The sequence below is a fragment of the Saccostrea cucullata genome, unplaced genomic scaffold (assembly GCF_032062105.1).
Source record: "Saccostrea cucullata isolate Sc308-1 unplaced genomic scaffold, CSIRO_AGI_Scuc_v1 ctg1567, whole genome shotgun sequence".
NCBI classification, from domain to species: Eukaryota; Metazoa; Mollusca; class Bivalvia; order Ostreida; family Ostreidae; genus Saccostrea; species Saccostrea cuccullata.
In genome coordinates, this window is record NW_026926165.1 from 23,731 (window position 1) to 46,982 (window position 23,252).

Here is a 23,252-nt window from a genome sequence, read left to right on the forward strand (position 1 = left end):
TGGCTGGAGCATTTAGTTAAAGGTAATTGGACACAGATTTGAAGTTATTATTTTCTCTATAATATTACGACTTATATATTTTAATAGCATTTCACACAAAAATTAATTAAAAATCTTATTTCGTTTAAAAGATATTGAAATTTCAAATTTTTCGGCGGGTTTGATTGACATATCCTTGCACTCTCACAAATTTAATTTTATTCTTAATAATAATAGGAAAAGTTGCAATATAGTTTTGTATAAATGAAAAATATTAATGCTATAATCCAGAAAATTCAGAGTAGACACGTTGGAAAGCAAAACATACACACAATATATTGTCAGTCCGTGCAGTTGTGGTAAGCAGACTGTGACGATTGAACGCACCCGGTGAATTCTAAATATAAACAATAACAGAACTCGAGCCCTGTTTACCAAAACTATGTACATAACACGAGTGTGTTCGATTTGCTAAACTCTGCACGCATGTCTTAGTTCGGAATGACGATACTTGTGAAGGTGTTTTGCTTTCTAACATTTCTACTCTGAATAAAATTATTTTTCTTGATAAAAGTTTTAATATTTCTCATTAAAACACATCAAAATTGCCACTTTTCCTAAGGATTAAGAATACAGTTAAAATTTGTGAAAGTGCAAGGATGTGTCAATCAAACCCGCAAAAAAATTTAAAGTTTTGATAACTTTTAAACGAAATAAGATTTTTAATTAATTTTTGTGTGAAATGCTATTAAAATATATAATTCCTGATATTATACAGAAAAAAATGAGAAAATATTAACTTCAAATCTGTGTCCAAGTACCTTTAAGGTAGGATTCTTCTCTGGTTTCTGACTAGATGAAACATTCAAAGTATATTTGCTTATATGTCTAATATATTGAGGTATAAGGAATTTAAAAGACTATATTTTTCTTTCCTCATCACAATTGTACAACTTTGAATAGAAATGGTAAACTGCGTTTGAAAACTAGCAGGGACTATATTTTTGGCGGAATGGTAGCGTATGAAAATATCTTCTTTTCTGCCTCTCAAAATTATAATAAAACAATGAATTTAGTTATAATTTTTACACAATCGAAGACTTCGAAAAATTTTCAAATGTAAGTTAAATTAATAAAAGGGATTTAAACTTTCAAAATATATCAAATAAATATGATTTTCCAATCAAACTAGAACTTTGTTAGCTTTTAAACGCTTCCTATCAAAGTGCAGATTTGAGCCAAAAAACCATAAAACGTATTTTTTCTCTCTTAGTAAACGATCAAAACTTTTTGTTTTTTTGTATCATTTTGTACATTTATAAGACTACTTTATTATTTGTGAAAATAAGAAAAAGTTAAATATAGGAAGCATATGAAAATAACTAACATATCCTAAAAAAAATTAAGAAAAACAGAGAAAATTCGGATTAGCCAAGATTCAGTTAAGTTAAATTATTTATGTAAATTTGGTAATATCATGCTATATACCCATTATAGTAATATGTTTTTATGCAAAATGAACAATCTTTAAACTTTTGAAATAGAAGTAGGTATCACATGATTGGCAAGAGTATTTTTTTATTTTTAATGTCAAGGAAAAAGATAATGACCTTGACCTGACCTTGCCTCTAACACAAAACGGTCAAATTTAATTTCACTGATACTATCACTTACTGATATTGTCTTCTTGATTCTGTGAATATTAGAAATATGAGAAGAATCCTACCTTGTGTTGTTAAATTATCCTATACCGGGAGTCAGTTCTTTTGTTTTTAGCTCACATGAGCTTCCCAACAACAACAGAGACATGTTTAGTCATCTTGATATAGAAGCATCCTTAGGAAGTGTAGATTTTAGTTTGTTCAAATGATGACACCCCCCCCCCCCCACGATAGAGAAGAGCCTATAAAGGAGGATTAATTTTTACATGGGAATATGTACGAAAAAAAACTTAAATATCTTCTTCTTTACATCCCGCGTGGCGCAGTGGTTAGAATGTCTGCTATAGAGTCGCAAAGTAAAGAGTTTATCCTTAAGTCGCGGGTTCGAAACCCACTGTGGGTTGTGGAGACCGATCCTTCTAATGAGACCGTATAATCCTAGGTCCCGTGTCGCAGTAGAAAGATCCCTCCCTGCTCAATGGAGCTAAGTGCCGAGTGCAAGACAAAATTTGCAGCTTTCCGCCGGCCTAGTGGTGGCGTCTCCATATGATAAAATTCTCGAGAGGGACGTTAAACCATATACAATCGATCAATCAATCTTTACAACAGAAAGCCATGATTAATTATGATAGGGTCTTTCCATTTTTTCTATGGTTCCGCGGACGGACGGGTTTTAAAGTTAAGAAATTAAAAACAAAAAACAAAAAACAAAAAAACAAAAACAAAAAAAAAACATCAACAAATATAAAATTTAGAAACCAATGCAATTTTCTCTTTAGGGATCGGCATCTCTCTAGTCACTTCTTTTTTTAAATGATGTTCCAAAAACCTCTGCATCTTAATTAACCAGTGGCATAACTTAGTTACAATACGAGGAGAAGAAATCTTTTTTTAAAAAATCTTTTTAAGAAAATTAAAGCCATGATATGTCATATTAAGTTAAAAGCATTCTAAAGTAGGGAAGATCCAAGGGGAGAGATCAAAATTTTCCATAGAGATTCATTGGGGAAAATCTGTTGCTCAAGAACAGTAGAGAATTGATAATTTATATCGATATAATAGCATCCTCGGGTAGTGTAAATTCAAGTTGCCAATCACCCATCTACCCCATCTGCACGTAATTTTTTCAAAAGATTATACTGAATTCTAATCTGTCGTAGCTAGTGTTTGATCAGGTGAGCGATATAGCCCATGGGCCTCTTGTTTAAATACGCGTGAAGCAATGTTTTTTGAATAAATATTCGCAAGTTGAAAAATAATGATATGAATAAATCTATAACTTACCATAAATCCCCATAACCACCCATTCATTTCGGTAGTATTACAGCTAAATGATGAGACTTTTAAAAAATTTTGCAACGTGTAATCAAAGATTTCGGTAAGGTTTTCTGTGTTTTAAACCTTTGACCTTTTGACCTCAAAATCAATAGGGGTCTTTTTGGCAAGGCTTTAAATTTCATTGAAAACCGAGATATGTGTAGCCCAAAAGACAAACCCAAATTAATATCCCCCACTTTTAAAAATGTTGATGTTTCAGAGATTGGGTGTACCCTAGCGCACAACATCAAGAGTATGTGCCCTATAGGGCCTTTTAGATAAAATCCTACGTACTCATACAAAATTCATACCACACACCAATTATTCCTACCCAATTTACTAACTTAAAAGAAAATTCATAAATACAGTGTTCACTTCATTTTTATAGATTTTAAGTATAATGGAGATACAATGTAGTACATAAAAACTCACCAGTCTTTATCTACCCAGACCAATGCTTAGATATATACGCAGTAGACTTGTTGGTTGTGGACAGGTCAGACTGGTATTGTTAGTGGCTGAGTACAACTCACTGCCTCATACACCCGCTTTACACGTGACGCACAGATTACAATCCATAATAGGTGGATCAAAGATTTTTCATCCGGTTCCATATTTCATTTAAGACTATGGACTTGGACATAGTCAAACAATAAAAAAAATCATACATAAGTTGTAAAACTGTCAAGATTTATAAATTAAAAGATTTAAATAATTGTTTTCAAAAATTTCAAAGACAATGTTCCTGCAGGTAATTGAGGTACTTGCGTGTGTATGTAAGAGGGGTGGAGCTCTTGGATTCAAGTTATTTTTCTTTCACAAATCTGTACATCATGGTATTTTCTTTCTTTGTAATGTTGCTTTTTTTTCAAATGGATAAGACTGATCCACCCATATTCTTCGAGACATTTTAATGAAAATACGCCCAGCCGTTTCCCTAGCATGTTCTGAACCAAAAGGCATCTTTTTGACCCCTGTTACTTGAAAATTACATATGCTTTTCACAAATATACACTGAAAATTATTTAATAGATATTTCTTATAAAGTAAAAACCCATGATTTTCCAAGAGCCTTCCATCCAAATCCGAATTAAAACCTAAAGCACTGGGGGGTATCTATGTTCTGTTAAAGTCTCCCTCTACTTTTCACATGAATATTAATTGATTTTTTTATATTCCAGTTAAAATTGGAAGTACATGTGATCTATCGCGATGCACGCCGGTTTTAACGTTTGGATACGAAAATGGAGCCATACATATAAGTTTTAATTTTTTTTTTATTCCAGTTAAAATTGGAAGTACATGTGATCTATCGCAATGCACGCCGATTTTAACGTTTGTTCTTGCAGGCACACCCCACCCCCACCCCCCGAAAATGGAACCAAACATATAAGTTTTAATTTAAAGATTTTAACTCGCAATGAACAAAAATAAGAAATTTTTTTTAAAAAGTGGTCAAGCAATAGATAGTTAACGTCTAAACTTGACCAAAAACTACCAGGTTTTTCAGGGGTGATGGGTGGGGGTGTTTAGGTTTCCACTAGTAATTATAATTTTACTAATCGATTACAATACAATTTTATGAAGGTATCTCTCCAGTTTCTAATAGTCAAAGAAGTGTTTTAATATCTCCGAATTCAATTTCTCTTTTGAAATTTCTGTTGGTAATTCAAACTCCCTAGAACAAAGGAATAGCTGCTTATATAACTGATTCTATGTGGATATTTGGACGTTCAAAAATATAATTACAACAGGTTTTAGGACCAAGGAGGGGACACCCCAAACTCTTTTTTCTCGCAGTTCTTTATTTGGCAGACATTTCTGTTGAATTTTTCCTGGTAATTTGCAAAATTCATGTTGAAAACAGGCTACAATTTTTATCACAGTATTGCATGGTGATTTATACCTTTTGCTTTGGTGTATGTGTCCATAGTAACAATAAAATAGTCTTTTGTCAACTTTTGTTGAGGAAAAATGAATTTATTGCGAATAATATTGCAACCATAATGAAATACTAGTAAATATCCAATACCGGTGTAACTTATATATTGTGCTTTAATTTGATTGTTTAATTAAAATGGAACTTTTCAGAGCTCACCTTCGGGACTGTTATGAATAAATAAGACAAAGTTTCATTATTTGTACTTTTTTGTTTTATTTCATTTCAATTTAAACAATCAGTAAATATAACATTTGAAGCAAAGGTACAACATTCCTGTATATACTTTGGAATGAACAGAAGTCATAAAATGGTTATGTAACCATAATTTGAAAATGAAAGTGTTTTGGAATACCCTGTATGAAATGAGGTAGAAGGATACATAATCTACACCCATATGATTTAAAGCCCGTATTAATAATCCTGATTCAATATGGAAGACTAATTGACAAACATAGGACTTTTAAAAACGGTAACACAAACTATCATTCTGGAGGAGCTATTTCTCTACATTCTGATAGGGATCGGGTAAAGTGGGGAGTCGGGCGATCCTCTGGGGCATTTTCTATTGTCACACAATTATGGTAGGTTTTGTTCTGTTGGTTATCATACACATGTAAATCAGATGCCGAAAAATTCGGTCTCATTACTGCATATGATGAGTCCTCAATTTCAGATTTAATACCGAGAGGCTTGGTGTCTTTATGTTCAACGATGTGGTCATCACTTGTGTCAAAGTCACTATCTGTCTGCTCTGGTGAAAAATGAATTGTATTGTAGTTGATGTTAGAGAAAGCTAGTGCTGGGTTCCTGTCTTCACCATGATTGTGATACTGAACGCTGTCATTTTGTATTCTGACGTCAGCAGAGTCATAAAGGTCGTGGAGTGGATTCTGGGCGTGGATAGATCCGTCATGTGACTTGTTCAACACACCTTCCCTAAACGAGCCATGCACGTCACTACCTGTGTCTTTTTTCTTTGATTGACGGCACTTTATCACAATTATGACAATTACTACAAACAACAAAAATCCAGCAATTGCGGAGATTACGGCCACAACTGTTTTGTTGTCGTCTGCCTTTGAAGGTAAAGGAGCGTCTGGCTTTGGTGAGGTGTCTGAAAATGTTGAAATCTTATTAAGAACCAACAGCTTTCAAATATGCTTATATCTTTGACGATTTTCATTTCCACTAATATCATACTAATATCTAAAAAAAAGTTTGACCCTATACTTACCGGGTTTTGGCCTTGGTAGATGAGTGCAAGTTACAGAGGCATAACTCTTTCTAGCACAAGTCTTCCTTTGAAGACATTCTTCCACATGTGTTCCCGAGGCACAATCCAGAGTGTGGTTCATCCAGATTGGATAACTTAGTGGTCCGTCGGTGGAGCAGCAAGAAGCATAGCCATAGGGGAAACCCAGTTCCTGGCACACCAGAGTGGCTCCTTGGTCCGTGAAACCATCATCGCACAGCAGGTACCACTGATTTTGTCGGAATAGCAACACTGGTCCAGATGATTTGCTTCTACCTATGCTGTTATATATCCGCACTAAAATTGAAATAAAAAGCCTTGAAGTTCATCAAGTATTTTAAAGGGGGATTCTTAAAAGATTTTGTTTCCTCAATTTTTCCTACTTTGTTAAACTGTCCAAACCAAGCTTTTCTCGTATAATAATACATAATATCTTTAAAAGAGAAATTTAAAAAGAAAACCATTGAAAAAATAACTAAATATGCTGTTGTTTGCTCATAAATTAGAGTTCAGTCGGTAGTGTTGATTTTCAAAAGCTTTGACATCTGTACAATTGTATTCTGACAAATGTCATTGCCGTATTTTATCTATTAGCGATCGAAGCAAAGGTTGGGTATTTCATGATTTTAATCGCGTACAGATCTATTTATTTGATCGATGGGCAACACTCTTTATATACTAAAATGTCATAAAAATTCCAAAGTGGCATGAAATGACCGCTACCATTTTGATAACAGAACACCCCCGCATCATTCCTGTGATCCACGCATTCTCCATCGACGACTTCCTGCCATCCACTGTGAGGGCAGTCGGTCAGACTCGTGCTTTCATCAGTGCACTGATACGAGGATTTATAGACCACGCCCTTTCCGGGCACCTTGTAGGGACCTTCAATGGGATCACCGCCATGAAATCCCATTTGTCTACAAAGGGCAGTTGCTTCCTCTTCACCCCAGTTTGTGCTACACATAGTACCCCAATTGTCGTCGAAAAATATCTCTGCCCTTCCTGATCTACCCGAGGGGTCTCCACCGGATATACGGTAATATATACCTGAAAACAATTTATTTTTAGATTTAGATTTTTACAGGACAAGTGTCGATACAAAAATCTTTGATACAACTCCCAATGATCCAATTTCTAAAGAAACTAACTGAGCACAAAATGACTTAGAAATACCAAGTAGAAATGGCTTAGAAATACCAAGTAGAAATGGCTTAGAAATACCAAGTATCAAACACTGATGCATAATGTTGATATTTCACAAACCTTGGTCATTGAAGCAGAAAACTCCAGCGTAGTGGAGAGATTTACACTCCGTTACAGATCCCACTGGGGAATGAGGACACTCCTGTAGGGAGCCCTCGTGACCTTGACATTGAACGTTAGAAATCCAAATGCTAACAAAGATGTTTTCTGTATCATTTACCACTTCCACAGTTGTTTTCCCTCCTCCACATAATGGCTGTAAGCTAGTCCCCGGATATAATTGTTTTGTCGACATACAACTCGGGCGTCATTATCATCCCAACCGTCTCGACAAATCCGGCCGTCTACACCCATGTAGCTCACTTTGACGTCACCAAAATATTTCCCGCCATTAATCTTTATACTGTAATCTAGAACATAAACCAAATGCTAACAAAGATGTTTTCTGTATCATTTACTTTTTTTTAAAACCAGAACTTGCTGTCTTAATAGCACAGTTGTTTAGTTTATATTTTCAAGTTTAAGACTTTAATGAAATGAAGGTCGCTTGCCTTGAGTCAGTATTCCATTGTAACACAAAACAGAAGCATACTGCAATTCGTTTCGGCGACACTGAACTCCGGATCGCTGAAAAGTGTGCGAACATTCCAAAATGTTCTTTTCTGATCCACTGCATTGAAACTCCGTAAATAACTGTTTGCTTGGTATTGGTCCAAATGGAGAACAGCATATGGGCAAACTTCGTTTATATCCAAGTGTGGTACAGACAACATCTGAAAAGAAGGAGGATGATTATAGAGAATCAAACAGATAAACCATTCATCCAATATCTTAAAATAGAAATTAGGACGAGTACCTGCTTCAGGCTGTCCAAAGGATTCTGGACATACCGTCCCCCAGGAATTACTGCTATATAATTCAACAGCACCATAGAAAGTACCACCGTTTTCCAATCGGGCTGCAAATAAATGAAAAGATGAAAGTTTCCAGTGATCATGATCGACGAAAAATTACTTTTCACAAAAGTTAAAGATGGAATTTGACTCCAAATCCATGGTCCTTATTGTACGAATACCACACCAGATGTACACTCAGTCTCGCAGAAATTACTTTAAGACTATTGTATGGATCTTTGATTTCACCAGTTCTTTTTTAAATCTTTTCTAGCAAAACTTCGGTTTATTTCCTTCAAATTCAATTTCACAGTTTCTATCCACATTTTTCTTTAATTAAAAATCTTTTCATAAAATACTTTCACTTTACCGCTAAACCAGATAAAAGAAAAAATAGCAGTGAAGGCAAAGTGCAATTTATCGGTATGCTTTTAAAGATACAGGGCAAGCATAAACATGGTTTTAGTTTGCAGGAAAATAATTTACCTTGGTGAAAACAGGAAATTTCAAATATTGGTATAGACTTGGATTTCCTTGGATCCCAGTTTCCTTTACAGTGTGTAATTCTAGGAGCATTGGGAGAACACCTGATATCTGTGACAATATTGTGAACTGACGGCAAACTTATGGACTGAGAAAGTCTGGATCCGCCTGCAAAGCCTGCATTTAGACAAAACAGATTGACTGCTGCTTCGTCAAAGTAAGTATCATCTAGGTAGAGAGTATTGCTTCCAACTTCTAATTTTGGGATACCCTTCGTCTTGATTTGACTATCAAGCTTAAACAATAGCTTATCCGTGTTAGAACAAATCACGCCTGCAACTGTATCGCTATCAGAACATCCATGATCATCACTGAACTTGGAGAAGGTGCATCTGTTGATTTCATTGGCGCCATTACATGTTAAGTTTCCCATTACAATCGGAAATGTGAAGTCCTTGTAAACGTTCACTGCGTACCCCGTCTGGTATCCTTTTGTCTTGCAGATCATGGTGGCATCAAAGTTGTCAAAGAGTTTATTGCAGACGTATCCCGAGAGGCCATATCTTGAAATCACAACTGGTCCATAAAAGCTTTCTAAGTGAATTGTCAGATCTGAAAGAAAGTACCAATACTGAACACATGAAAGAAAACGACTGTATCTAAATGATATGTAAATGGTCTAGCTATTGATTACAAAGCTTTGCAGTTTTGGTTTACCTTCTTCTGTTGAAGTTTGCAAACAAAGCACCGATGCGTACTTCCCACTTCTACACCGGCCAGTTTTCTCGTATGTACAAGAAAAGGGATTGAACTCGTTACCAGTACAGGAGAAATTGGAGAACAGTATGGGGTTTACAGTTCCATTATTTCCCACTGCTGAACAACATTGGGCTTTTCCAAGAGTAAAACCCAAGGCTTTGCAGACGACAGTAGCATCTTGATCATCGAAATTCTCATCGCAGACGGAGTACCAGCCATCATCATTCCAAAGTTCAAGACGTCCATAATCCACACGACTGCTTCCCGTCAGACGAACTACAAAAAGATTTCAGTTAATATCACAGTTTTACATTTAAAATGTCGAACTCATACAAGAGATCATTTCAATGCTGTGTGAACCATCTCTACGTAATTTTTAGCCGGGCTTATTGCTCAAAGAGCAATTGCCGGCTTATGTGATCCTGTTCAAGGCAGGATGTTGACCCCATAGTCGCCATTTCAAAGTTACGTGCAAAAATATAGTTCTTACTCTCAACCGCTTTTGAGATAATACAAACGCTAAATAAAGCAACAAAAATAAAACGAAGTTTTACCTATATAAAATAAACATTAGTAGTAATGACTTTAAAAAATTCATAAGTCAAAGAACATAGTTCATTAGCGTAAGGATTTTTGACAATCAGTGTTACCGTAGTTTTCTACACATACGAGGTAAAGCAGGAGAGGGAACCAGACTGGCCTATTTGTTTACATTCAGCTGCGGTACCAGATTAATTCTGATTCTGACAAATTTTGACCATGGTATTAGGATTGAAAAACTCACTGTCAGTGTCTAATCATTTACATTGATAGTTTAAAATATTTTTTTCATCAGAATATAAACGTGATTCATATAAGAAATCCATTCTATTCTGTAAATGAGCCCGGCTGTCTGTACTTCTGAGTACTTTGATTGTAATACTGTTAATTTGACTTTGTCGTGTTGTACGTTTCTATCTACTATCGTAATTTTACATACCCGTTTCGTAACATTTCACCGCTGACATCGTCTGAAGGGGACACAGCGACTGACTGGACGATAAAGACACCACACAATCTATAAGGCGCTTTTCATCTCCAGTACAGTTTAAGTAATCCATCAAAGGGGTACCCCTAGGGTAATTTTGTCCGAAAGAGCCACCTGGCAGGGCCACACCATCTCTATATCCGCTTAATTTACATATGACCTTGGCCTCAGCGTCCGTCAAGTTACCCGCACACAATGACCCCCAAACTCCGTTCAAGTTAAGTTGAACATGGCCTTCGCTTAGTTTACTCCCATATGAGAGTCTCAATTGAGTTTTTGGTGGTTCTAAAAATAAATTTGAACATGATGTGAAGACCTTTTTTAGTCAGTGTATGATACTGAGATGTACAAGCAGTGGTTAAAAAGATAGAAGAAAGTAAAAAATGCTTGATGTCATGCATATAATGATATATTAATCAAACCATTTGCATTTGAACAAGCAACGGCTGCAGCGATGCTATCATCAAAACGACCAAGGTCTCCGATCTTTCCAGCATTTGGACATTCATTGAACTTATTCTCATTTCCAAGACATGAGACATTCCTCAGCCAGAAAAGGTCTTTATGCTTTGGTCGAAGATGCCGAAGAGCTTTCCCAGACAGAAAACCGTTTTCTCGACAAATGACTGAGGCGTCTTTGTCGGTAAAATCGGCAGCACTGAGCAGACCAGGTTGATATACGTAAGTCACTTCAACGATGTTTGATTGCCCCACGTGAACACTTACTGAAATCATGAAGCAAGTAAAATCAAGACGTTTAGAGACAGAAGGAATAGCTTCTATTAGTCTTATCTTTGGTAAACAACGCGATAAAACTGAAATACAATATTCGTATGCAATTCATTCTAGTTACGCATTGTAAATGTTCATTAAATGTACACAAAATAAATGTTAAGATAATTTGAACAACCCTTACAGGTACTTTGTGCTGGATTAGTATTCGTGCAGTAAACTGCGGCATAGTTCTTATCACTGCAGCTAGGATTGATATACTCGTTCTTGCATTGCCTTAAACCGCTCTCCGTCCCATCACAGTGAACATCTGACATTGCAAGATCCAGATCCTTGGGTTCTGGTCCTAAGCCTGAACAGCAGAACTTGATCGAATAGCTGTATTGTAATTCATTGCAGACGACACGTGCTGCATTCTCATCAAATCCATCGGCGCAAACTGGTCCATAATTGTTTTTCTTCCATGCCAATACTGTTCCGTAATTGTGTTGGGATAATTTCACTGAAAAGCCATCACACCAATAACTGACTCTGATTTCAAGAAAGGTTGAATCTTTCATCCACTGATTAATGTGATTTTTACCGATTTATACTTATATTTTTCTATACGTTTGGTTGAAATTTATCCTTTAACCAGGAAACTACCATAATACCTTGGCTCTACCAGACTACTTAGGTGGAAGATTAGGAGAAAGAGTTCCAACATTATTTTATTTACCTTTGATTATTTAAATTAAATTGAAAGATGACATCATGATATCAAAAAATTTACCCCATGGCATACAGTACACTCCGGCGTCCTGAGAATGGTCTTTGCAGGCGTCAGCTGACTGATTCCACCCCAGATTCGCACACTCAAAAATAGAGTTTTCGGAGCCGAAACAGCTGACTCTGTCCATCAGGACGGGCCCGGTCCCTGCGCCATGATAAGAGTCGCGATACGAGGTTCCACTTGCATAATGAAGCTGTCGACACACGACATCGGCGTCACTTGTTGACCATCTATTGTGACAGATCGTTCCCCAAACTGAGTCACGTGATATTTCCACTCTGCCTTGGTTTGCATTATAACCTCCAGCTAGACGAATTTTCATACCTAAAATGTTTTTTTTTTTAATTGATATATTAGACTTTTAAATAAACATTAATTTTATATAAGCTATTTAGATTGATTGAATTTGGCCAAGAAGACACGTTTCAGATCCCAGATTTTGAAATTGAAGAGGATTCTTACACTCTGGCCAGATTTTGAATGATCACAAAATTGCAATGCAAGACAACCCAAGAAGCCTGTAACAGAGCATTTTTCTTAATTGTTTGACTATTCGTAAATCAACATCGAAAAATTGTATGTAACAAACCTGTACTGTTATAACAAAGCACGCCTGCGGATGACCTATCGTATCCACACTCTGGAGACACGGAGTAATTAAACACACAATCAACTATACGCTTTTCTTGACCTGAACACTGCAAATAATGTGAAGTTATAAAATATTCAGCCTATTTGCCTACAACCTTAAGTCAAAATTTAGAAAAGATGACAAAGATTTATTCTTGCCTACCTTGACACTTCCAATCCAAATGGGTTGATAGCGCGCGAGTTCATCAGAGGAACTGTAAACAACTCCTCCTTTGAAGCCGTGCTCCCGACAGAGGACCATTGCCGCCATGTTTTCCCAACCATTACGACAAACCGTTCCTTTGACGTCAAACTGACTTACCATCACTCGACCGTTGTCGGAGTGCTCAATGTTAACACTGAGCTCTAAACCAAAAATTTCGACAATTTACTAGTATACATGTATATGTGTTATAAGAATCCTTCATGAAACAATATTAATTTTTTAATTCCTTTGAAAAAACGAAGACTTACGTGGATTGGTGTCTTCGTGTGTACAAAGAAGAGATGCGTAGTTATCTGAAGAACAATATCCTGTGTCATGCTCACACTGCAAGATGTCAGTTTCATTTCCCGTGCAATTTATGGATATCGTGTAAACATATCTCCCTGATCTTCCAAACAGACCTGGAAGTAGGACCCTTGCTCTTGAGTAACCCAGTTGTCTGCAGACGACATCAGCGTCTTTTTGGTCGAATCTGTCCGCGCATAAAGTAGTCCAGTAATACTTCTGGAAGACTTCAACGATGCCGAGTGTTGCATTATCCCTTTGGTATCCATAGGACAATCGCACTGTGGAGAGGTAAAGATTTTATGAAAAAATATTGTTGTACTAGAAAAAGCATTGATCTTTACTTCAGTCTTAACAATATAGTGGACACTTACCACTTTTGTAGCAGTACACTCCTGCGTCGTTGTCATGGTTAATGTGATTTCTGAGGTTTGAAATTTCTCCATCCAGATCCTTCTGAAATCCTGATGACGTCACAATGCTAGAATTTTCATCCTAAACAATTCACGCTGAGACAAAGTAGACAAAAATTGCATGAAAATTTTCCGAGGATTTGCCTCTGTTCAAATAGAAGAATAAAATATTTCGTATAGCTGTGTTGCGTGGGTTATAAAAGATAGCTATTTTACCTTCTCAACTTAATATAAACATTTTAACAGAAGTTATAAGAAAGAGGAATAGCCTTGGCAATATATAAACTATACCACTTTTGTAGCAGTACACCCCTGCGTCGTTGTCATGGTTACAGTAAGTTCGATTTACATTCCTCCATCCAGATCCTTTGCATGCAATCACAGAATTTTCCACTCCTAAACAACTCACGCTGGACAAGTAGACATCTCTCGCTAATTCCGAGGATTTGCCTCTGTTCATATAGAAGAATAAAATATTTCGTATTCTGTGTTCGTGAATAGGAGAAATGAGGGATGGTACTTATCCTTAAACACTTAGTTATCATAGGGATTAGAATTATAACTTACGAATATGAAATTCCAGTTAATAACCAACCTTGGCCACTGCCATCAACAGAAATAACTGCAATTCCACCAGAACTAGTTTTGCTTTCAGCAAGAGAAAACCCAACCCCTAAAATTGTATCAAAATCATGACCCTGGAATTGTATCACCAACGAATGATAAAAATTGATTAATGACTGCTTTATTAATTGAAATTTAAGTCTAAGAGAATAACACTACAATCTTTGTCATGTTGGACATACCTGACGAGTTATAACACAATACACCTGCTCTTTGGTCTGTGTAACAAATCTGCAACTCTTGATAACACTCCGATAATTTACTTTCGTTGCCATGGCAATGCAAGCCTGTGAGCAAGAAAGGGAGCGTATCCTCTGCTTCATGGGTCATCGGCACTCCTCCCAAAAATCCCAACTGCCTACACGTGACATTTGCCTCTTCTTCAGCAAAGTAGGTAGAGCAAACTTGACCAAAAACTTGTTGCTGGAATATTTCAACTTTACCGCTGTTTAGCTGTGAGTCCTTGCTGTCTTTGTGTAAGGGTGATAGTTGAATACCACCTTCTACAAACGGTAAAATAAGACCCAAATTAAAATCAGACCTTTTCCGTATATGCTCTGTGCATGAATTATATGTCATCTGAGGAGTCTGTTTTGCTTAGATTGGATAGAGGTTTTATCTTTTGATTCAAATGTGGCATTTCTTATCAAGAGATGTAAAATACTAGCCTTTTAGTTTATCATAGCAGCTGACGGAGCCATAATGAACATCCTGTGTGGCACAGACATTTGGAGTGTAATTTTTGTCGAACTGACAATCCTGTATTCTATTCTCTCCATTGGAGCAGCCCTTGAATGGATGGGAGTAGTTTCCCATTTGTCGTCCGTAAGCTGCCATTGGTAAAACTGTTCCTTGGCTGAATCCCAACTGTTTGCATATGACCAGGGCATCTCTGGCAAAGAACTGGGGCCAAGCACACAGGAGTTTCCATTGGTTCTCTTGCCAGACTTCTACCATTCCATGATTGATGTTGTTTCCATGTATCAATCGTACTTCTGCAGACTCTGTAATATTTTTACATAATCTAAAACTGCATCAGTCTGTATTTTTACTCTCTACCGTTAAAGCCCCAAACGGCATCTGAATTTTTGTTGAAAACTGTTTAAACTGTCGCTATTAACATATGTATGGTTTGTAGATACTTACTTTTTGAAATGAACTAGTAAAATCTGTATCGTTTATAGAAACCATAGACCTTCTTTAGGTCTACCGGTATGTAGAAACTTATTGTTTTGTTATATGGATTCTGTTGTAGGTACTAACTGTTTCACATATAGGTCGTTTGTTCATTCTTACTGTTTTGACATCTGGATCGTTTGTGTAGATTTTACTGTTTTGTCGTCAGTTATCTGGATTTGCTTATTTCAGTAGGTACTCACTTTTTTGACAGTCGCTTGTAACATCAGTATCATTAAGACTCCAGACGGCGTTACATCCTCCACAATAGTCATCCCTAGACAAAACACGTTATAGCTGTGAATTTCATAATTAATTAAGCCTAGACTCATGTCAAACCGATAAAAATGGGGTAATTCGGGAATCTGTGCTTTTAAATTCAAAAGTAGAGATTCTACATGTAACATCAGTTTCATTTGCTTATTTTTGCTAAAGAATGTTTTTTTTTTAATTCTAGGGTAAGATTGGTATGCAGTCCACAGGTCAAGTACTTGTTTGGACGCGGTGCGGCGAACGAGTATTGAACCCGGGCCTCTATTTCACAAAGGAAACGTCTTTATCTGTTTATGAAGGAAAACTGCGCTAATATTCAACATGCTATGTGAAATTTTCAAATTCAACCATCAGAGAATTTAAAACTGCTGTTACCGTGTCAACAACAACAAAAAATAAATAAATAAAAGGTGCTTACTTGCAGATCGCCGTTGGAAAAGCTGGACAAGTGGAAACGTCACAAGGTGCTACGAAACAATTTACAAATGACTGGCCATCTGGACATAATTCAACTGTAATTTTAAAAAAAAAAATGTCATTTTTAGTAACACGTTGGTTTGAAATCAAATATGACCAAACTCAGAAGCTGCTCCCGAATATCATGTTCCTCTGAATGAAAGTATTCATAAAGATGAAAAGTTTATATTGACAGAAAATTGGTTTCAAAATACCCATTTTATGAAGTTTTCTGACATTTAAGTCAATGGTATTTGGTTCAAAATGCAATGCACGGAATTCATTTAATTTAAACTACTAATTTCTTTCCATCTATTTAAGTTTTTATCTTTTTAGGAAAAGGGACCTGGGGTGTACCAAATAGGAATTTCTTTGGTTATGATCACCCTCTTTCAAATTTTGAACTTCCATCCAGTAAAATTAACACTCTTCCCTTTTGCGAAGTTGGGGAATCACTGTAGCAGCATTCAAGACGACACGTTTGCTTCGAGATGCATTTTAAAATCAGTCAATTGAAAGGTCTTATATGCAGTTGGTTCGTGACTGATTTCTTTAAGATTTTTTTTAAATCTCTATTAATAGAGTCTAAAAGTTCTCTTTACCTGTAAGTTATCGAGGATGTTCCAGGTCTTGAACCCTTTTATTTTTTTTTGTGTTTAATATTAAAAAATGTTTGTAAATACTGAGGGTTTTTTTTTTCAAATACTGTTTACTATTCATCATTTAATTAACAGTGTTTAACCCGGATGTCTTAAAGTACTTGCAACCATGTTCCTCACATTTTCGTATTGTGTTGGAATTAAACTTAAGTGGGGGCATTGAAACAATATTTATCTAGATTATTTTTTTAACATCAAATTTTACAAAATGTCTAACCTCTGCATTTTGGTTTCAATACTACATATGTAAATTCTCTGTAAGATGCGTGGATATGAATTTATTATATCGATCTATCTGTATCATTATGTATAATTTTTTTTTTAGATTTTTCGGCAGAAATGTCTATATGGTAAATATTGTGTACAACTTTGATAAACAAATAGAAATGTTTAAGTGGGCCCAACAAAATACTAAGTAGTACCCATTATTGCTTAGGGAAGGAGGAAATGTTTTCAGAACCAACCGACCCCCACCCTTAATTAAGGTTAAGAGAGTCTAACATCAATATAAAGAATTATTTATCCTGGTACATGTAGAATTCTGAAACATCTAACTCCGTTGTCAGTCCAAAATAACAGGCAGACAAGATTTTAACCATTGGATGCATGGAAACTCTTTTGAAAGCTTAAAGTCAGCCCCAGGGTAGAGTCGAGTCTTTGCACCAGAACTACACCATGAAGGCAGTTTTGGACTAATCTACATTACTTCTTAACGATTTTGAATTACCAAATACATGTTCAATGTGTATAGACATTGCAACACTTACCTGCTGCAGTGACAATGTACGTTGACAATAGAAGAATCAACATGTAGTTTATATCCAACATTTTTTTGTTTTCATGTCTGCCATGACGGTTTATTTGTAAACATTTCTAAACGTGGTCACTGAACTGTTAAGGTTTGACAACTGCTGTTTCGAAACCAGACTTTTAATTCTTCCCTGCTGCCCTATTTAAATACTTTTGATTTCATAACGATCTGGTGAAATTTACTACCACCATGCAAGGTATTTAAAAGAATTTAGAGAATGCATCTTGCAAAATTTATTTTGTTATGTTAATTATTCATAACATTCCCTTGTTGGTGCTTTTTAAAAACTTTGAAATACCGACATATCTAATGTCTAAACAACATTTTATTTTATGTCTGTAAAGATATTTTTAATAGTCGAACTATCAGTGCCTTGGTCCTTTTGGAAGAAGAAAAATTATGTACATGTAGTGTTTATCTTGCAGAACTTGATTCACTTTTTAAAATACTTAATCAAACACAATATAATTTGATTTGCTGTTGTCCAAAACAATTTTTCTGGCACCATAATATACTTTCCACTGACCATGTACTGTTAGTTATCATACTGTGATCATATTTTTATGATTAAATGTCAAAACATCGTTTATGGAGGGGAGGGGGGATTCAACTTAATTGCAAAAAAAACTTGACAAGCCAAGAAAAAGAAAGAAAGAAAAATTATCCAAACTCGGAAAATCCTGGCTCCCCACTTTTTTCCCCAACATTACTATCAGTATTGGAAATGTTCATTGAATGGCTGCCCCCCCCCCACTTTATACTACATGAAATTGAACCCCCCCCCCCCCCCCCCCCCCCGAAATAGGATTTTTGAGTTTGGACAAAATTTTATTTTCATTTTTTTTGGCTTGTCAAAATATAAGAAAAAAAATGCTGGCCCCCCACTTTCAAAAACGATGCTACGTGGCTGTATTTAACATACTCAGTATGTCAAATGAGGTTAATGTGCAGTTGACCCTTAAGGTTTTGGTGCAGTATGATACTGCACCAAAAACTTAAGGGTCAACTGCACATTTCCTGTAGTAAAAAGTTACGTCTGGGGAAAGGAGGGGGTGTCCCTTTGGATGCTACATGCCTGTGATTAATTATATAAAATAAATATAACTTTTAATATTAAATATTTTCTGAGATTATAAACTGTTTGTTACTTTATTATATTTGTGTGTACTTTCAGGCATCGTCGGAGAGAAAATTCATGGATTCCAATGATGACCTTCATTAACAGATTAAAGCTTTATTCATCATGCTTTTTTTTATAAAAAAGCATATATCCACATCCATCTAGAATGGCATTACTTTGCAAGAAGACATTACTTGACAATAGGTGATGTAATGGCAGATATTGATTGTATGAACGTTCAGCTAAATGTCAATTAATAAATTCAGTATAATAAACCAAATACATGTATTACTTGATATCTTTGCTGCTTGGTTTTATCCTTAAAAATATAAAATATTTATATAATGCTTTAAAGAGATATTCATTCCTTTTTTCATCCATCAGGAAAAAAAATCAGCATAGCATGTACAAAGATATCTCAAGTTAAACCAGAAGTCTCTGTCGAGACTGAAGCTCTACTGGTTTGAACTTATAGCAAAGGAAGAGAAGAGTACTTAAGCAGCTGGGATTTGAAACTTTACAACAGCAATATATAGAATAATGATCGTTGATAAAGTCTCTTTATGTTCTTAGTGTAGTCTACTTGTGTGCCAAGTTATATTGAAATCAGACCAAAACTGTAGGAGGAGTAGCATTTTGAAACAATTTTACAGACATTTCAATTTTTAGTAACCACGGCAACACAGTTCATCAAAATTAAAATTTGATACACAGAATTATGTATCTTAGTGTATTCTACTTGTGTGCAAAGTTATATTGAAATCAGACCAAAACTGTAGGAGGAGTAGCATTTTGAAACAAATTTACAGATATTTCTATTTTTAGTAACCACGGCAACACCGTTCATCAAAATCAAAAACCGATACACAGATTTATGTATCTTAGTGTATTCTACTTGTGTGCCAAATTATACTGAAATCAGACCAAAACTGTAGGAGGAGTAGCATTTTGAAAGAATTTCACAGAAATTTCTATTTTTAGTAACCACTGCAACACCGTTCATCGAAATCAAAAACCGATACACAGAATTATGTATCTTAGTGTAGTCTACTTGTGTGCCAAGTTATACTGAAATCAGACCAAAACTGTAGGAGGAGTAGCATTTTGAAAGAATTTCACAGAAATTTCTATTTTTAGTAACCACGGCAACAACGTTCATCGAAATCAAAAACCGATACACAGAATTATGTATCTTAGTGAATTCTACTTGTGTGCCAAGTTATACTGAAATCAGACCAAAACTGTAGGAGGAGTAGCATTTTGAAAGAATTTCACAGAAATTTCTATTTTTAGTAACCACGGCAACACCGTTCATCGAAATCAAAAACCGATACACAGAATTATGTATCTTAGTGAATTCTACTTGTGTGCCAAGTTATACTGAAATCAGACCAAACCTGTAGGAGGAGTAGCATTTTGAAAGAATTTCACAGAAATTTCTATTTTTAGTAACCACGGCAACATCGTTCATCGAAATCAAAAACCGATAAACATATATATAGTGTATTCTACTTGTGTGCCAAGTTATACTGAAATCAGACCAAAACTGTAGGAGGAGTAGCATTTTGAAAGAATTTCACAGAAATTTCTATTTTTAGTAACCACGGCATAACCGTTCATCGAAATCAAAAACCGATACACAGAATTATGTATCTTAGTGTAGTCTACTTGTGTGCCAAGTTATATTGAAATTAGACCAAAACTGTAGGAGGAGTAGCATTTTGAAAAATTGTTTACAGACAGACGGACGGACGCCGGACGCATTACTATCGCATAAGCTCTTCTGGTCTCTGACCAGTAGAGCTAAAAAAACAATTAGTGGGACATATGCTGTCTATAGGATATGACCATGTATATTTGGTCAATGTTCGCTGAAAGAAAATACTAGTGCCTAAATTGGTCTCAGATGAAAGGTTGCAAGTAGCCTCATAGCATGACTTGGGTGTGTGTTCTTAAGGCCATTCACACCTTTTGTAGACATGGAAAAATGGACAGTTGAATAGAGGTGTAAAATACAATTATATGGTTTCTTATTTTGAAAAAAGTATCACAACCTTATTTAGAAAGGAGCGAGGTTCAAGTGCATATCATTTATCAAAAGCAGTGAATGACAAGGACTTACATAAGCAGGTAACCTCTCAAATTTATTGAGTGTTTCAATGGAGACTTGTACATTAAAAGTATGTATTATATGTAAAATACAATTATATGTTGTCTTTTTTTATTTTGGAAAAAAAAACAACATTGTTTAGAAGGGGAAGGGGGGGGGGGGGGGAGTACATATCAATTAACAAAAGAAATAAATGGCAAGAAGTAATATAACCAGGTAACCTCTCAAATTTATTGAGTGCTTCAATGGAAACATACATAAAAAGTACTATACCAAAACTCTTAAGAATTTATCATACATCATATGTCTGTGTCTGATTTATAAGAGCATTTCCTCACAGATCAGCATGATACAAGTCAAATTCATAATACTGGTTATATCTTTGTATACCGGTACTTTCGTAATCAATATCCTCAGTGTTTGGATCTACTCCTTTTTCTCCTCCTTCTGTCTGAAGAACGACTTCTTTTTCCATGCCTGTCCCTGGATTCTCCTCTGTCCCGGGACCTACTTCTCTCTCTTGAGCGCTTTCTGTACTTTTCTCTTTTTCTGTCATAAGATCTCTGTCCACTATCATCTCTTTCATCATCAAAATTATCTGACATATTCCTTGATTGCATTGCAATTGGTTTTCGCCATGGGCGATCTTTACATCCAAATCTTAACTGACCTGATTCTTTTTTCCCTCCAAAACCTCCCCCCATCCTTCTTGGAATCCACCCTGGCAGAGTGCGCTCCAGTTCAAAGTCAACAAGAATTTCATGTCCATCGATTTCCATCATATGTCCATCCCTCTCAGCTCTAACTGCCGATCGCTCCTCCTTGAATTCCACAAAAGCGTAACATCTAGAATGTCCAGTGACAACGTCCCTCACTAATCTGATCTTATTAATACCTCCAAAATAGGAGAGTTCAGATTCAAGCGTCTCTTCGTCAGTTTTGGGGTTTAAGCGGGACACAAACACTGTACAGTGAGGGTCACCTGCAACATCTTTGTTTGGTTTGTAGGATGAGGATAGGGCTCTGATGATCCCATGATCATGTGGTTCTGTATCTGTCTTATCAATACTCCCCGCCATAAGAGGACAGTACTTTTTGGCTAACGGAGTCCATTCTTCTTGGGCCATTCTAAAAACGAATAAACATATCGTCAATCAATTGAAAATGTGTAGCCAATGTTGCTTGATTGTAAACAACAAATGACAGACAAATAATCCTTGCACGTGCAGAAATAACGAAATTGTTGATATCATACATCAGTCATTGTAAATCTTTGTAAATATTGTATGGCTTTTGATATTCTATGCATGGAAGAGGACTACCTAAGTTTTTGTTTTTGGAACTTGTGTCCAATCCCTTTGACATGTTGTCAATAAAATATGTTCAAAACATAAATCAATAAGAATTCAGAAATTCAGTATAATAAAATAATGGTACCTGTTTTGATATTATTTTTTTTAAGGATATCATTTGAAATTGACACCCCAAGGAAAAGCATTGTCAACCGACGCGTCAGTGGAGGCTTTCCGGGATGTCAATTTTTACTCTTTTCCTCAAAAAACAGGCACCATTATATACACATTATCACTCTGGGACGCCCCTGATATTACACATTTAGAAAAAACAGAATATCATGTATTTTCAAAAATGAAAATTTGGGTAAATTCGAATTTCCTGACTTATTTCTTTCAAATATTTTGTTTCTTACGGGTCTTTGATTAAAAAATCAATTTACCATTCGTGTGATAATGATGAAATTAGGTGATAAACAGCATAATTAATCGATTCTTACATGTTTCAGGCACCTGTCTGCACAATAGATTCAACTTCTGGTTGTTGTTAAATCATCTGTAGCAGAAAAGGCATTCTCTCATTCTCTAACCAGAGTTGTCTTCCGCTACGCTCACTACACCTCTGTCAACGCTTGTTGTACAAGATTCTTGTACAAATTTTAAACGGTGAAATTTTGAAGTTAAAATAGTAATAAATTATTGTAATTATTGATAAAAAATGATAATTCATCATTTATTTCAAACCTATATTCCCTTAAAACGACTTATTTTCAAAGTTTTAAGTGAACTATTTTGCGCAGTAAAAATTAAAATCTTAATTAAAAAATCCTTTTAAGGTGTAACAAATTAAAATAAATATTGTTTTCCGATAAGAAATATAATTATAAACGACTATTAATACAATTTTTAATCATTTACAATTTTTCAAAGAATCTTGTAAAACAAGCGTTGACAGAGGTGTATGTGGGAGCGTAGCGGGAACGACAACTCTGGATAGAGAATGGGAGCGTAGCGGGAACGACAACTCTGGATAGAGAATGGCAGAAAAGGTTAACATTAAAGGATAGTTAATCCATTTATAATGAATTAAAATTGGATTTGTTGTGACATAAGTAACACTTCTCGCCTTATTTTGATATGTAATGCATAAT

General features: G+C 35.6%; 1 protein-coding gene across 1 annotated transcript; it reads right to left on the reverse strand.

Annotated features, from left to right (window-relative positions):
• Nucleotides 1-5,119: 5,119 nt before the first annotated feature.
• On the reverse strand, nt 5,120-22,665 carry LOC134270992 (deleted in malignant brain tumors 1 protein-like). Its single transcript, XM_062753263.1, has 24 exons — nt 22,602-22,665; nt 21,504-21,937; nt 16,072-16,165; nt 15,584-15,657; nt 14,873-15,208; nt 14,387-14,707; nt 14,148-14,253; nt 13,872-14,032; nt 13,131-13,448; nt 12,820-13,022; nt 12,616-12,724; nt 12,027-12,350; nt 11,439-11,756; nt 10,945-11,247; nt 10,475-10,807; nt 9,454-9,771; nt 8,740-9,348; nt 8,217-8,318; nt 7,912-8,133; nt 7,590-7,770; nt 7,421-7,551; nt 6,875-7,204; nt 6,134-6,448; nt 5,120-6,013 (listed from the first exon to the last, which is right to left on the reverse strand). Exons 2-24 carry the CDS (start codon nt 21,934-21,936, stop codon nt 5,382-5,384), a joined length of 6,273 nt encoding a protein of 2,090 aa, XP_062609247.1. The 5' UTR covers nt 21,937; nt 22,602-22,665; the 3' UTR covers nt 5,120-5,381.
• Nucleotides 22,666-23,252: the final 587 nt, after the last annotated feature.